The following is a 15,120-nucleotide window of genomic DNA, read 5'->3' as shown; positions in this document are numbered from 1 at the left end:
CATTTTGACTCTATGACATCTGCTAAGACCCTCATTCCAAATAAGATCACATTGAAAGGCCTGAGGGAGTGAGTCTGTCCTATCTTTTGGGATGACAACTCAATCTGCAACATACATTAACCAACCTTGTTCACCAAAGTCATCGCATAAACCAGTAGCTCCGTGTCAACTCCATCTTTCTCCTCCAGGATTTCCATGATATTTGTCCAGGGTTTGATGCCTATGATTAAAGCAAAAATCATTAGAAACAGACATTCAACAACACTTTGTATTCAACTCAGATCATAGTTAATCCAAGGATATATCCTCTAGTGCCAGCACTGTCTTTTAGTTATCAAGTTTCCAACTGTGAATTAACCTAAATATAGTAGTTCCCAAGTGCTGATCTTTGGGTAGATTGTGTCAGAGCTGCTCCTGGACTTCAGATAAAAGTTCCTAAGGGCAGAGACAATATCCATGTTGCCCATTTCTGGGCTCTTATCACAGTGTCTGGTACATAGTATGTACTTAATAAAATGTCTGGCAAATAATAGTGGACTATACCTCTCTGAGAGGGTCTGATGTGGGTTAAACTAGAACAGTTTTAAAAGAAACAGAAGGTAGATGTACACAGTAAGAAAAGGAGAGAAGATAAGATTAAATAATAGGTTCTAGTATAAGATGTGAAAGACAGATGTGGTCTCACGTAGATCCACCAGTTCTCCCAAGTGAACAGAAAGTCTTATCCTTTGGCTGAGTCCCAGTGGTCAGAGCAGGCAATCTTTTATGATCCTTTGTCACTGAACACAAAGATATGCTCTTTTCCCTGCTAATGGTCAAATTATCTCCTACCTATTCAATGTCAGACTCCTTTGAAGTCCACACCAGTGTAATTGCTCTTTGAAGCTCAGCAAAGTAACTATTTCAGCCCTCAAGACAGTCGATGGATATGGTCAGGAGGCCTTGGGTCTTGCTCTCCAGGTGAGTTGCAGAGCTCTGGGGACCTCCCCCATGCTGTAAGAGGGGCAGCTTCTATCCTTCCCACACAGCACCAAAGCTCAGCATAAAGCACATGGACTAGAGTCAGTGCGTGGGGAGGGGCAGGGACATGGGGGCTGAGCATTTCTAATGGCGCTCGTGGGCTCACTGCTTCTGGTTGCTTACTCTGAAGCCCAAGTGCCCAAGAGGGCCTGAGAAATGGAAAGCAAGAAGCAGAGCAGGCAGCCCGGAGGGAAGGAGGCAGACAGACTACACCCTCCCACGCCCACATAGACACAGGCACATGTGTGCGCCATCTAATCCATTACGATTAAAACACCCAAACATTGACTTAATTTAATTGAAAAATGTGTTCTTCAACTGTGATATCCGATTCCCTTATTATCACTTAAGGTTTCTGAATCTGGAAATGTTCACATGTTGATACACTGCTGGGATGAATGTTCACTCTCTGTCTCAAGACTAGAAAACGGGAAATATTTAGAAAAATGAAAGTGAAGAGGAAGCTTAGCACAAATAGTTCTGGCAGGGCTCTGGCAAGGCCTGTGTTAAGCACTAGCACTTCCAACTCTGTAGGAGATGCTTCCTATCAGACTTGGTGGTCTGGGTCACTCTCTGTTATCTTCCCTGGCTCCCCACTTCCATCGTGTGTGTGTGTGTGTGTGTGTGTGTGTGTGTGTGTGTGTGTGTGTTGGGGGGGTCCTTGTGTTAGAATCACAAACCATGTGAGCCCAACCATTCACACAACAGAGAAAGAAATTTGGTTCCAAATTCGTAGAATGAAGTCTGGTTTAGAAGATCCCTTTGTAAAACGGTGTGCTAATACCTACCTTATAGGATCACTACTAGGTGTCACTAAGACAAAACACTTTGTTTTTACACTTCAACACAGATGGATACATTGTAAGACAATACTTAATCATCATCCTCTGTCTCTCTCCAACTCTACCTACTCCCAGCCTACTCCCCAAACACGGGAGCACAGGCCCTATCAGGGCCTGTTGTTTTCTGTTTCTACACACATAGTTGACACTTGATTACCTGTCAAATGAATGAATAGCATATGCAAAATGCTTAGTGCTGTGTCCCTTACCAAAAGGGCACTCAAACATCAGCAGGTGTGACTGTAATGGTGGCCCAGAGTGACACCATACTCAACGAAGGGAGGGCAGCCCTCTCTTACCACCAAGCCACAGTGCCTGTCTCTCAACCCAAATAAAAGCCCACAGAATAAACAGCACACGCCTTCGTCCCTCTTATTCTCCTACTAAATACATGAATTAGACCCAAAGGAAAGTAAGACATGTAACATAATGTCTCTGCATGAGTCGGTCTGACTCTCAAACAGAAGCTCCTCATGGCACACTCCACATCTTCCTATGTAATGGACCGACACCCTCCAGAGACATTTCTGCTTACAGATAGAGACGGAGCTGGACCTCTGCCAACCTCTGGCTTCCACCATGCTTTGTGCATTCTTCACCAATCGATATATATGCTCAAGCAGAAGCAGAGACAGGATTACTTGAAAGGATGGCTAGACTTTTCCCCTGTTAATCATGTGTGATACACATGTTTAAGAATTATGTCATATCTCATCACTTTATATTCAAATGGAAAATAAAACTTCTTCAAAAGCTGTGCTGAATCAAATTAGTGAGACCCAAGAGTTATGACTGAAATTTCACAATGAGTTATTCCATCTGGCCCCTTGCCCCACCCTCGGAGAGAAGCAAAAACCCTATGGTCAGAGGGAAGGTCCCACTGCCCAGGGAGTGGTAGGCTGTCAACCAGATTCCATCAACTACCTCAGGGCAGACCTCAAGGAAAAGATAGTAAGATGACAAAGTGAAGCTCTCTCAAGGGCATCCATAAGCCTTGTTGTCTGTCTTTCTACCTGCCAAGCCCTGTCTACCAGAAAGAGAAAGCGGCCTAAAGATGCAAACAAAAAAGAGGATCCAGGGGTCTGAGCAGGCAGGTGCAATGCCATGCCAGGCCCAGGCACTAATCAAATCCACCTTTTCATTCCAGCTCCTGTGCCAAAGTACTGCCTGGGTCAAGTGGGGCATTTAAAAGTTCGCTTCATTCATAAATATTAATTACTAACTGTGATGATCTTTGACCCCTCCAGCTTTATCCCTGCTCTTCAAGTGGTTCACTTTGGCCCACCCTCAGGACAAAGCCTTCTGGTTAACTGAAGGGCACCCATGCATGATGTTTGTAAAACAACCCAGGGAATTTATTCTGGAATGATTTCATTTGCTTTAGGTGGTAATGATTTTTGAGGACTCATAGTTTATTTTGTTGGTTTTATTTGCCGATTCCTTAAATCTGACAGTTTTTCTTCTCTATTTAAAAAGAAAGAGAACTGTCTACACTTAATGTGCCATTCACCGCTGCTAAGGAATGAAACTAAAACCACTCTGAGTAGTAAAATTGATGGCTTATTTGTAAATGTGTGCACAAATGGACATGCTTGGTTTGCTCTCGGTCACCTCTGGCACCAGGGGCTGCTTTGTGACCCAGCTGTGAGGGGCCTGGAGAGCTGAGTCTAACCCTGATAGGTGGAAACACAGCTGGAATTTATGTTGCTTTCTGCAGAACACCATGACATATTTATATGTTTAATTTCATCATAGGATTCTGGAACGATTTTTCTAGCAGTAAAATAGGATGATGTTATATGTATGTATTATAAAATCACAGCCAAGACCACACATGTCCATAAAGAAACATATTAGTGAACCATGCATGATAAGCCATTTCTGAATTTTTCCATGAGGGCTACATTCCCTTTCTGTTGCAGCTGCTAGTGCGCAGTAGCAGACAGATGAAAGCGGTTGCCAAAAGTTGAAGCAATTTTATAGGCAAAAACCATGAAGCTAAGAAAACAATCCATTAGCTGTTCTGTTTTTCTAATCTTGACTAATTGAGAAAAGATGGCTATCATTTTTGTCTTGTGGAGAGTGTCAGTACAGCAGAGTGCCTCTGGCTGGGAGCTAGGGCCAAGTATTGGATATGGGGGTACAATGCCATGCGTTCACCTCGAGCTCATTCCCACCCCATAGAACATACCCTTTGTGAAATATGAAGCTCAGGGAAGGAAGCTCTCTGCTCCGCAAAGCCAAACAAGAAACCCAAGGTCACAAGAAGGCTCCCACTCTAACATGGTTCCCATGGCAAGAGCCCTTGGGGTTACTTGAAATTTAGGATAAAGAAGCTGACAAAGAGCCTATCAGTTATCCTAAGGTAATCCCTAGAGTTGGGGAATGAAATACAAATCCTCCAAGGATGAATGGAAAGAGCTGCCTTTTTTTTCCCCCAAATACTTACCTTCAGCCTTACCGTGTTCCCAGTGGCTTGAACCACCAGTGGTACATCATGACTGTCCCATTGGGTGCCACGGGACAGTCCTCCTAGATAGTACAATCTTCCTGACAGTAAGTCATGCACCTACCACTGGTAGTACAAGCCACCCAATGGGACAGCCATGCAGGTACGATCCCATTGAGAAGGTGTTAAACCTAATTGACTGGTTTTGGGAAAGTCAGACATGGTTTCTGAGGCATTAGCCTTCCTCAGGTGGGATTCTCAGTTGGTCCCATGTCCTGATTTTGGCAAGAAGTCTCTTTCTATCGAGCACCAGATGGCAATATACTTGGTAGACAGAAACTTGCCCTGTTGGGATCTTCCTTCCAGACTCACAGTTCTGGCCCATGCACTATGCTCTGTCTCTGTCACAAACACCCCTAAGCAAGGGCTTAGAGCTAGGCCCTCTCTGGAATCCATCATGCCTGGGGTGACATCTGCCTGCATGTTCATGGCAAAAGAGCCCAGTTTATGGCCCTGGGTGGCTTTCAATAACTTATCTCACACTTTCAAAGTGATGAGTAAGCTACTTTCCTTCCCGCTTGCATTTAGCATCAGCGGTGGGGAGTGGTCTCTGAGCAACTGTGACTCAGAAACACAACTGAGTTGAATCAAGAGTGTTATTTAAGCTCCCCATTTCTTCTTCACAGTTATGGCTAGGCTGATATGGGCATAAGTGTGCATGCAGGCACATGTGCTTTCGCACAACTCCAAGGAAATACGACGACCTGTTAGCCAATGTCATCTTTGTCTCTTGAAACAAAACATGATTTGGGGTGGAGGGGGAATGCAGTACAGATTGAACCCAGGGAATGCTGCTGAGCTACATCCTTATCCCCCTTCCTTTTTGAGGGGTTGTTGTTGTTGCTTGCTCTTTGAGACAGGGTCTCAATAAATTGCCCAGATTGGTTTTGAATTTCCAGTCCTCCGACCTCAGCCTCCAGAAAAGCTGGGATTATAGGTGTGCACCACTATGCCTGGTTAAAAGTGATTTCTGGTATACTTCTTTATTGATTTTTCCAAATTGTCTACAGTAGTATTACTGTAATAATCATGAAAAGAAAAAAAGAAGAGTTAAGATTTTGTTCTTTCTTTAGTCTTTATAAAAATGGCATCAATAATTATTGAGTCCTCTTCAGGAGGACAACAATCAAAAGACATGAAAACAAAAAAACCCTGACGTTTTAGGCTCAGGTTTCACACTCTTCTGGGGGCTGCACCGCATGTTAGACTCCATCCCAGACCCACAGCTCGCACGTCCCCACACGTGTGACATGCCTGCCAGCTCTAGGGAGCTGGGTACGAGGGTTGAGGCAGAGAACCTGCCTGTGAGCAGGGCACACACCCAGGGACAGACAGATAATGAGGACACAGGAGAGAGGAGAGACACACGGGGGCTCTGAGAACACATGAGAAAGCTGGGAGGGTGGGACAGACCAGGTGGGAGAAGGGGATTGCAGGCTGTCCCACAAATCAGGTGAAGAATCTGGTTGGATTTCATACGGTAGGCACCAGAAAGCTGTTGGCAGGTTTGAGATGAGGTTTGATAATGTGACCGAATTTGGATTTTAGAAGTATCTTCTAATTGTACTTAAGGGTGGCAAGGAATACCAGGTGAGAGACAGGGAGAGTAAGTCAGGGAGCGGCCTGGGGAGAAGGGGAGAAGTTCCAGGAACAACTAAGAGTAAGAATCAATGAAGCGTGTAGGAGGAGGGGAAGGAGGAGCTCAAGCGGTCTGGACCAGACAGGAAAGAAGCAGGAGCCCTCTCTCTGAGCCCTTCTCAGGCTGGCAGAGAATAAAGACAAGTGCAGGACAGGGTCTCCCCTGTCTGGGTAGGTTCACGCATGCCTTTCCTTCATCATCACACCACATTCCAGCCTGATCTCTGCATACTCACTACCCTAAAAAATGGTCTCCTGAAGCTAGATGTCCCGCCCATGGAATTTTGTTCATCTTTCACTCTGTTTCAAACATGTCAGACCTGGAAGCCACCCTACCTCAGGCTTTTTCACCTTCATGACATAAGGGGTGGGGACGGCTCACCTCTCTTGGTGTCAACAGCAGAGACAGCCTGAATGAGAAGAGGTGCATTGGACTCCGAGTACTCCACAAAGACAAGCAGCAGCTTCAGGGCTGTCTTCACCACCAGGCGAAACTGCAGAACAGACACAATCATCAGGCAGCTGCAAATGTGGCCTCATTCACATGAGTGTAGCTTCATGCTAACTGCAGCTGGCAACTAGCACTCACAGGGACCTCGACTGCTCTCTTAGCAATTATGCACATTCCTTATTAGGTCCTCACTAACCCCTCATTAGAGCCCTCAGAAGGCGGGTACTAATAATCTCCCCACTGTGCATATCAGGAAGCTGAGGCACGAATTACCCTGTCCACAGTCATGCAGCTAGTAAGACACAGAACCAGAACTTGAATGCAAGGCATTTGGCTCCAGAGCTCACACCTAGGAGGCTCCCAACACACAAGGCAGTGATACTGAGTGGGTTACTTCATTTTACTCCAACAACAACCCTAGCGGGTAGGCACAGTCATGGCTCCTATTTTTCTGGTGAGGGAGCAGACACAACAGTTTAAATGACTTTAGGTCACAAACAGCTTGTTTGGATAGAAGGAACCTGAGCCAAGTTCCTCCCCACCTTTTTTTAGCATGGAAAGTTGGATCCTGGGCCTTTGTACTGCACTACATCACCAGACCTTTTTATTTTTTAAATTTTGAGACAGGGTCTCACTAAATCATGCAATTGCCCAGGCTTATCTTGAACCTGCAATCCTCCTGCTTTAGCCTCCCAGAATGCTGGAATGGAAGGCGTATGTCACCATTCCTAGCTAAATTCTCGATTCTTAAAACCAGGTAAAGAAGGCTGCCTGGGGTCCACACTGCCTGGGCCCAGGGATCAGCATTTGTGAGGCACTGTACAGCGCATAGGGTTCCTCTCACAGATAGAACTCGCTTTCAGAAAAGCCACAGGTCATTTACTTAGAGAAAATCCCACACCTCCTATTATGGTTTGTGTCTAGATGTCTCCCCCGAGCCTCACGCTGTCAGAGCTGGGGCTTTTCAGAGATGGCTGTATCTATAGTGTGATGCCGGGATTGATTCACAGTGCAATGCCAGGATTAAGGATGCCCCACGCTGGGTGAGTGGTACCTGCCCTAAGAGTAGCCTGGATAGGATATAAGGGACAGAAAGAGGGTAGCTTGCTGCTGTTGCTGCTTACTTCCTTACTACTTTGCTGCTTTGCTGCCTTCCTGCCTTCTGCCCACCACGAACTGCTTCTTCTCTGTGCACCTGTGCCATGCTATCCTGCCTTGGAGCCAGCCAACTATGAACTGAAACCTCTACAAATTGTGAACTACAATAAACCTTTTTTCCTTTAATGCTGGTGTATGGTTATTTCGTCTCAGCAAGGACAAAAGTAACTAAGACACCTCTCAATGGAAATTGCAACCAATTCCTAATCCGTAGGGCTGTGGGAACCTTGGGAGGTCCATACTGGTTGCCTCTTCCCTTGAGATGCTGCTGCAACCCTTTACCAACAGTCTCTCTTCCTTTGACCCTGATTTCTCAAAGAACCTCCTCCTCAAGGAACTCAGACACCAAATATATCTCAATAATGGGTTCACGTCACGCATCTAGGAAACTACAATTTTTCTTTGGGCTGCCCATCCCACCCCAAGCTGTTGGCATGTTGGTGCCCACAGGAGGAGGCTTACCTGCACTGCGTCTCCATGACCTTTGACTGTACTTGGCCCAGAGTGGGCTTGGAGAGGATTGCTCTCCTAACAAATCCATCAGTTAATGAGCAGGTCAATCAATCCATGACCCTTGCCCCCACAAGCTTCCATCACCATACTGTGGTTGAATCAACTCCAGCTTCTTAATTTGTCCTGCAGCCAGAGGAAGACCCAGGGCCTCTTGGAGGCATCTACTCACTAAAGTATAGACTTTACTAGTTAGTTGTGGGGAGCCCAAGCCAGGGACTACATTGTAATAATCCACGGAGAGTAGCTCAGACATCACCAACTCCAAGCCACTTCTGCAAAATCATACAACTTTTCTACCCCCTTGTCCTTTCCTCTACTATAATACTTCTAGCAAACTACCTGTCTTTTCCTGGACCCCATGTCTCTCTCTAGTCAATTCTCAACCCTGGTTTTCAGCTCCTATTTATAGGAAAACTTGCCCAAAGAGTTGCTAAGGCTGCCAGCCCCACTCCCCATTGATTTCCCAGCCCAATCTGATAAGACTTCTCTTGGCACCACTATTTACTCCTGTCAAGGCTGACAGTGGCCTCTATACTGTCAGATCCAGCGGTCACCTGGTCATCTCTATGCCCGTTTATCTCAACTCTCAGCAGCACATCACACAACTAACTGCTTCCTCCAGAGACAATGCTCTCCCCGTCTCAGTCAGGGCAACTAGTCATCTACTGAGGGGCCACCCCTTCACTGTACTGACTCCTTGCAGCCATGTCGAACCTGCAGCCCACTGTTTTTTAGCCCTCATAATTTTTTTTTTAATGAAGAGGAATTGTCTTGGCCCAAATATAAAATATGTAATATAGCTAATATATATATCAAAACTTCCTTTTAAAATATTTTTATTATAACTTTTTAAAATAGTGGGCCATAGGTTGAACATACCTAATAGTGTAATCAGTCACAGTGTAGAATGTCTCAATTTCCGCCTCTGATATCTTTCATTCTCTTTCTGAACATACTCTGAGCAGGTTTATCCAGTCCCTGGGTTTTTAATGTCCACCTAAGGCCAGATGCAACATTTTGTTTTTTAGACCTCACCAAACTCTTGAGTGAAATGGTCATATAATGTTCCAAGAGTGGTACGGTCATATAATCCCTCTAAGATGCAAATGGGCACAGCAGATTCACTGTGGTTAAGCCAGAACTCTCAATTTTCATTCATGAGCCCTCTGCTCCACCTACCACATATAGCCTGGCCTGTTCCCTCCATAGGCTCCGCCTCAGGGAAGTCACAGTCCTCCAGTGAATGCACACAGAATCACCTGTGTTTTTCTCGCCCTGACTCAAAGCCAGCCCATCTCCCAGCACTGTAGAGCATCCTTCATGATCTGTCCTGAACCTCCTCTCCTCTCCAGATCCCTTTCCAACTTGGGCCACCACAACAGCCTCCTAGTGCCCCTGCATTATACCTTTCAAGTCCATACTGCAGCCAGAATGACCACTGTACCCTCCTGCTCTCTCCACACTCCTCCAACCAGGGAATCCTCAGCTGTATGAATGTGCTTTCTACGTACAATGGCTTATTCATGATTCAAGACCTCTTCGTTGGTTCTTCTCTGCCTTACAGGTCAGGGCTAAGAAATCCCCCTCATGGAAATGCCTTCCTGACTACTTCATCTGAAGGAGCCCTCAGCCACTGTCACATCACTATTTCATTCTTTTCACACTCTTGGTCACGACCTGAGATTGCTGTACAGTCAGTACCATGCAGGATGGGTTCCACAGATATAAAAAGCCATGGATGCTCAAGTCCCTTAAATAAGGCGGCATAGTGTTTACACATAACCACACACAGCCTCCAGTATACTTTGAATCATCTCTAAATTACTAATAATACCTAACACAATGTAAATTCAATGTTAATAATCATTTACTGCAATGTTTAGGGAACAATGACAAGAAAAAAACTGCGTGTTTAGCACAGACACGTTTGTTTCCAAATATTTCTGATCCATTTTTGGGTGACGTCCCAGTGTAGAATGTGAAGATATGGTGGTTGGACTGGCTACACATTTGTTTCTCTGCTGGTTTCAACTAAGAACAGGAACTACGTGGTAACAGAGACATGATTTCATCCAATGCAGGAGGAGCTGCTCAACCAATATTGTGTATGAAGGGTAGGGCACTGTGTCCTCACTGAAGATTTTCCTTCCAACCCACTGCCCTGGATCTTGTGTGGAACAAGTCATTTCTGCCCCTGCGACCACTTCCTGTCCCACCACAGCTCTGGCCAAGCCAAGACCCCTCCACAGTTAGTTGGAGGGCAAACGGTGTCATGAGCTTCCATCTCCATGGCCATATCCTCCCCACATAATAATCTGAGGGCTTTGGAGGGCTCTGACCTCTTTGAGGGCTGCTACTCTCATAACTTAAGTCCCACAATTGCTCCCCTGCTTCCCGCCCAGCAAAACACTAAATTCCAGAGAATTTTCTTAACAGCTACAAAGTTGGGGGTAGAAGGGGAAGGTCTGGCATAATGAGCTATGCTTTATACATTCAGAGCTAGGGAAATTTCTTCACGTAAATAAAATCCTAGCAAGTCCAGGCTTGGCAACTTCCTTAGTGGGTGGACTATTATTATGTGGTTTAAGTTTTCTAAATGCCTTCCTGGGAAAGAACCTGGCTTGTGACCAGCCCCACCTCCCCTATTAGCTGGTCTCAGCTGGGGCCCCTTTCTGCTCATCAGAAAGACTCTTTGGGCACAGAAAGATTCCTTGGGCACATCCAACACAGTCTTGGGGACCCAGAATCACCACCGCTCCTTGGGAGGCTCTCTAATGAAGAAACCACTTTTCTAGCAAAGTATTCCTTTTCTATTGGTCTCAACATGCCCATTCATGTCTTCTCCTCTGTTGTAAAGACTCTCTATGGACCTCTTTTGGCACTGTAATTTTATCTTTAAAAAATATTCCCAAATGCTTATGATTCATAATTTTAGGTTTCTATGAATTTGGCTTCTATTGAGTCCAAGTTTAGGTTTATGTACTTTTGGAAGACTTACTATGTAAATTAATAACAAACATTAGAGAAAAAGCTTTAGAAAGAGGAGCATCAGAATGTTCATTGTGTGGAAAGGCTTGGTACTAATTGCAAACATATCTAATTACTCATCAAAATACATCCAGGGGGCTTCTCTTCAGAAATTTCTTAATAGCAAATAGCACATGGATTTGAAAGTAATAAAAGTACATTGCTCCAAAATAATTTTACAACAAACCTCATTCATCTAGAAATTGCTCAGTTTTATGTTCTCATGCATCTGTAAGACTTGCAAACCTTGGAACAGCCACTGTGGATGTCACATACCCATCCCTCCAAGTCTGAACATGCTGTTCTTCCCGAAGCTCTTAACAATCCACCCTTGGTGCCCCTTCTGCTTATCTGAGACTTATATGAATGGGAGGAGATGTCAAGATCCCCAGACTACTTCTGAAAGAGGCAATCCTGGGAAGGCAGTGATGGAGTAGGAGGGGCAGGATCTGAGGGCCAGACGAAGAGGAGCAACAAGGGCAAGCTGTGTGAATGAGGAGGGCTGGGACGAAGCTGCACAGACACCAGAGCATACATCACTGCACAGCTCTGACATGAAGCCTTCTCAGACATCAGCCAAGTGTCACACCAACCTGCTTTATCTGATTTTCACCTTCTCCTCGTGCTCGTTCACATTCTAATGGAAGATTTCACTGCAGTGACTTACAGGCTCATCTACCTGCCTATGAGTCCAGTACCAAGAGAAAATCAGTAAATGCTCAAAGAATTGATGCTCATTCTCAGAGCATTTGATGCTAGGGGAAGACACAGAAGTCATAAAACAATTAAATGGAGCTACAGGAAACAAGGAGTCTGCATCAGTGGCTCAAAGACAAACAGGCTAATGTGGGAGGAGCAAATTCCCAATCCTTGGAGGTTCTTCCTGGCTGCCTTCTATGGCTGAGTTGTAGAAGGAATTCAGAGAGCCTGTATAGGGTGGATTGACTAACCCCATTTCCCTCCCAAACCAATATTCTCTGCTTCCAGTTTCAATATCAGGAGCACTTTCCAGATGCCCAGCACCCAGTGATGTTCTAAAAGGGGGTAATGGGGCTGGGGATTTAGCTCAGCGGCAAAGCGCCTGTCTGGCAAGTGCAAGGTCGTGAGTTCGGTTCCCGGTACCAGAGAAAAACCAAAAAAAAAAAAAAACAAAAACAAAAAAAAAAACTAAAAGGGGGTAATGAAGCCACAGCCCCACTTCAAGGAAATGACCAACCAGTTACTGAAAGAGACCCCAGACTATTATCACACTGTGCAGATTGAGAGCATTTCTCATGCCACAGACCCACCTAGCTTGCAAATGTCAGCAGAGAGCATTCCTTGATAACAGCTCCTGTAGCAAGGACAGCAGTCAGGGAAAATTAGAGCTGGATCCAGCCAGCCTTTGCTGGTTCCCATGGAGCACAGAGCTGTGTGACAGCCTTTGCTCCTGCTTGCAGAAATAATCCCACTTCCCTCAGTTTTGAGGAAATGCACCTGAGCTCTAGGTTCTGCCTTTGGGCCTTGCTGCCTATATTTTATTTATTTTTATTATAAAGACAATAAGAAAAAACAATAAAAGAACAACAACATAGACAAAAACAAAACAAGGCAAAAACAGTAAAAATGATAAGGGGTTTCAAAACAAAATGATAGGAATTAACAGTGGTTGCCATATAACATATTGTTATCTTCAACAAAGCTGTTCAGATTACCAGATGTAAGAATGAAAGATTGATCAAACCACTAAAGAGAATAAAAGTAATGAAAAACAACATTAGAAATGATACAGAGCTTCACCAAACAAGATGATAGGAATTCACCAATGCTTGTTACATTGCATATTGTTGTCTTCAAATTAGTTGTTGAGATCATCAGATATAAGCATGCAAAATTGGTCAAAAAATTTAAGTATTAATATGTTCCTTTCAATAAACCAATAGACATCAGCAGTACAATAATCCCAGCTATCCTTCTACATACACACACATACATATATATTTTTTCCCTTTTTTATTTTTCCTCCTTTCCCTCATCCCGGTTGTTCTTTCCTGTGAGCAATTTCATTCCCTTTCACAGTATCTATTGTGCATTTTGGGTTTTATTTACTCTTTCAGGTTCTTACACTAGGGAGATAATACAATGTTTACACATGTGGATCTGATTTATTTCATTTATGAGTATTGGTCTCTATAAAAGCCTCGAGTTTATCTTTTTTATATCTGAATAATACTCTATTGTATAAAAATACAGCATATTTTTTACCCATACCTCAGTTGATGGGCATTTGGGTTGTTTCCAAGATTTAGCTATTACAAACTGCGCTGCTATAAACATGGATGCACATATACTGGTGTGGTAGGATGTTTTTAATTCTTATTGGAAAATACCCAGAAGGGGAATAGCTAGGTTAAGTGGCACCTCCAATATTAGTTTTGTGAGGAATCTCAATACTGATTTCCACAGTGGTTTTACCAATCCACACTCCCACCAACAGTGGAGAAGGGTTCCTTTTTCCCCATACCCTCGCCAGCATTAGTTATTGGTTGATTTCTTGAAGTTAGCCATTTTTTCTGGGGTGAGGTGGAATCTCTGTTGTTTTAATTTTCATTTCTCAAATAACCAATGGTGTTGAACATTTTTTATGTATGTATTTGCCATTTGTATTTCTCAATCTGAGAAGAGTGCATTCACCCCAGATGCCCATTTTTGGATTGGGTCTTTGAATTTCGGGAGTTTGATGTTTCAATTATTTATATGTTCTAGAGAGAAGCCCTTTGTCTGAGGGACTGTTGGCTAAATTTTTTTTCCAATTTGTGGGTTTTCTTTTCACCCTGTTGGTGATTTCTTTTGATGTGCAAAAACTTTTCAGTAAGATGAGATCCTACTTGTTGATTCTTTGAAGTATTTCCCATGCAGTTTGGTTTTTCTTCATGAACTCTCTGCTTACCCCTATGTCTTGAAGATTTCTACCTACTTTCCCTTCCAGTAGATTTAGTGTTTCTCTTTTAATATTTAGATCTTTGATCCATTTTGACTTTAGTTTAGTGCATGGTGATAGATAGACATGGGTCTAGCTTTAGTCTTTGGCATGTGGAACATCAGTTTTTCCAGCATCATTTATTAAAGAGGCTATCTTTCTTCCAGTGAACATATTTGGCCCCTTTGTCAAAGATAAGGTGGCTGAGTGTGTTCATAGTTGTGTCTGCATCTTCTAATCTGGTCCTTTGATCTTCAGGTCTGCTTTTTTGCCAGTATCATGCTGATTTTATTACAGCAGCTTTGTAATATAATTTCAAGTCAGGGATTGTGATGCCTCTGGCCTTGCCTTTGTTTCCTAGAATTGCTTTTGATATTCTAGACCTCTTCTGATTACAGATGAATTTTAGGAATGTTTCCTCTAGATCTGTGAGATATACTCATGGTATTTTAATTGAGATTGCATTGAATCTGTACAACAATTTTGGGAGTATGGCCATTTTCACAATGTTGGTTCTTCCTATCCATGAGCAAGGAATATCTTTCCATTTTCTGAAATCCTCTTTGATCTCTTTTTTCACAGTACTGTAATTTTCACTGCATAGATTTTTTACTTCCTTTGTTAGATTGATTCTTAAGTATTTCATTTTTTATTTAGATGCTATTATTAAAGGTGTGGTTTCCCTAATTTTTCTCTCAGTGCGTTTGTTGTTTGTGTACAGGAATGCTATCGATTTTTGAGGGTTGACATTGTACCCAACTATGCTACTGAATTTGGTTATTAAGTCTATAAGTGTTTTGGTGGAACTTTTGGGGTCTTCTACGTAGAGTATCATGTCATCTGCAAATAATGACAATCTCACTTCTTCCTTTCCTATCTTTATTCCTTTTATTTCTCTCTCTTGTCTAATTGCTCTGGCTAATATTTCCAGAACTATACTGAATAGGAGTGGTGACAATGGACATCCTTGTCTTATTCCTGATTTTAAAGTGAAAGCTTTCAG

The 15,120-nt window shown here is 43.6% G+C and overlaps 1 protein-coding gene across 9 annotated transcripts in view; it reads right to left on the bottom strand.

Annotated features, from left to right (window-relative positions):
* Fhod3 (formin homology 2 domain containing 3) overlaps positions 1-15,120 on the bottom strand; it is a 455,934-nt gene that overhangs the window by 160,204 nt on the left and 280,610 nt on the right. For all 9 annotated transcript variants that reach the window (XM_005372817.2, XM_005372818.2, XM_013510258.1 and 6 more), the window contains 2 exons: positions 6,392-6,503; positions 126-220 (listed from right to left, as the gene is read on the bottom strand). In XM_005372817.2, coding sequence (XP_005372874.1) covers positions 126-220; positions 6,392-6,503 — 207 coding nt within the window. The remainder of the gene's footprint in view (positions 1-125; positions 221-6,391; positions 6,504-15,120) is intronic.

Source organism: Chinchilla lanigera, unplaced genomic scaffold (assembly GCF_000276665.1).
Source record: "Chinchilla lanigera isolate Chin_1 unplaced genomic scaffold, ChiLan1.0 scaffold00001, whole genome shotgun sequence".
Classification (NCBI taxonomy): Eukaryota; Metazoa; Chordata; class Mammalia; order Rodentia; family Chinchillidae; genus Chinchilla; species Chinchilla lanigera.
Note: the sequence above shows the minus strand (reverse complement) of the source record. Positions and strands in the feature narration are given on the sequence as shown.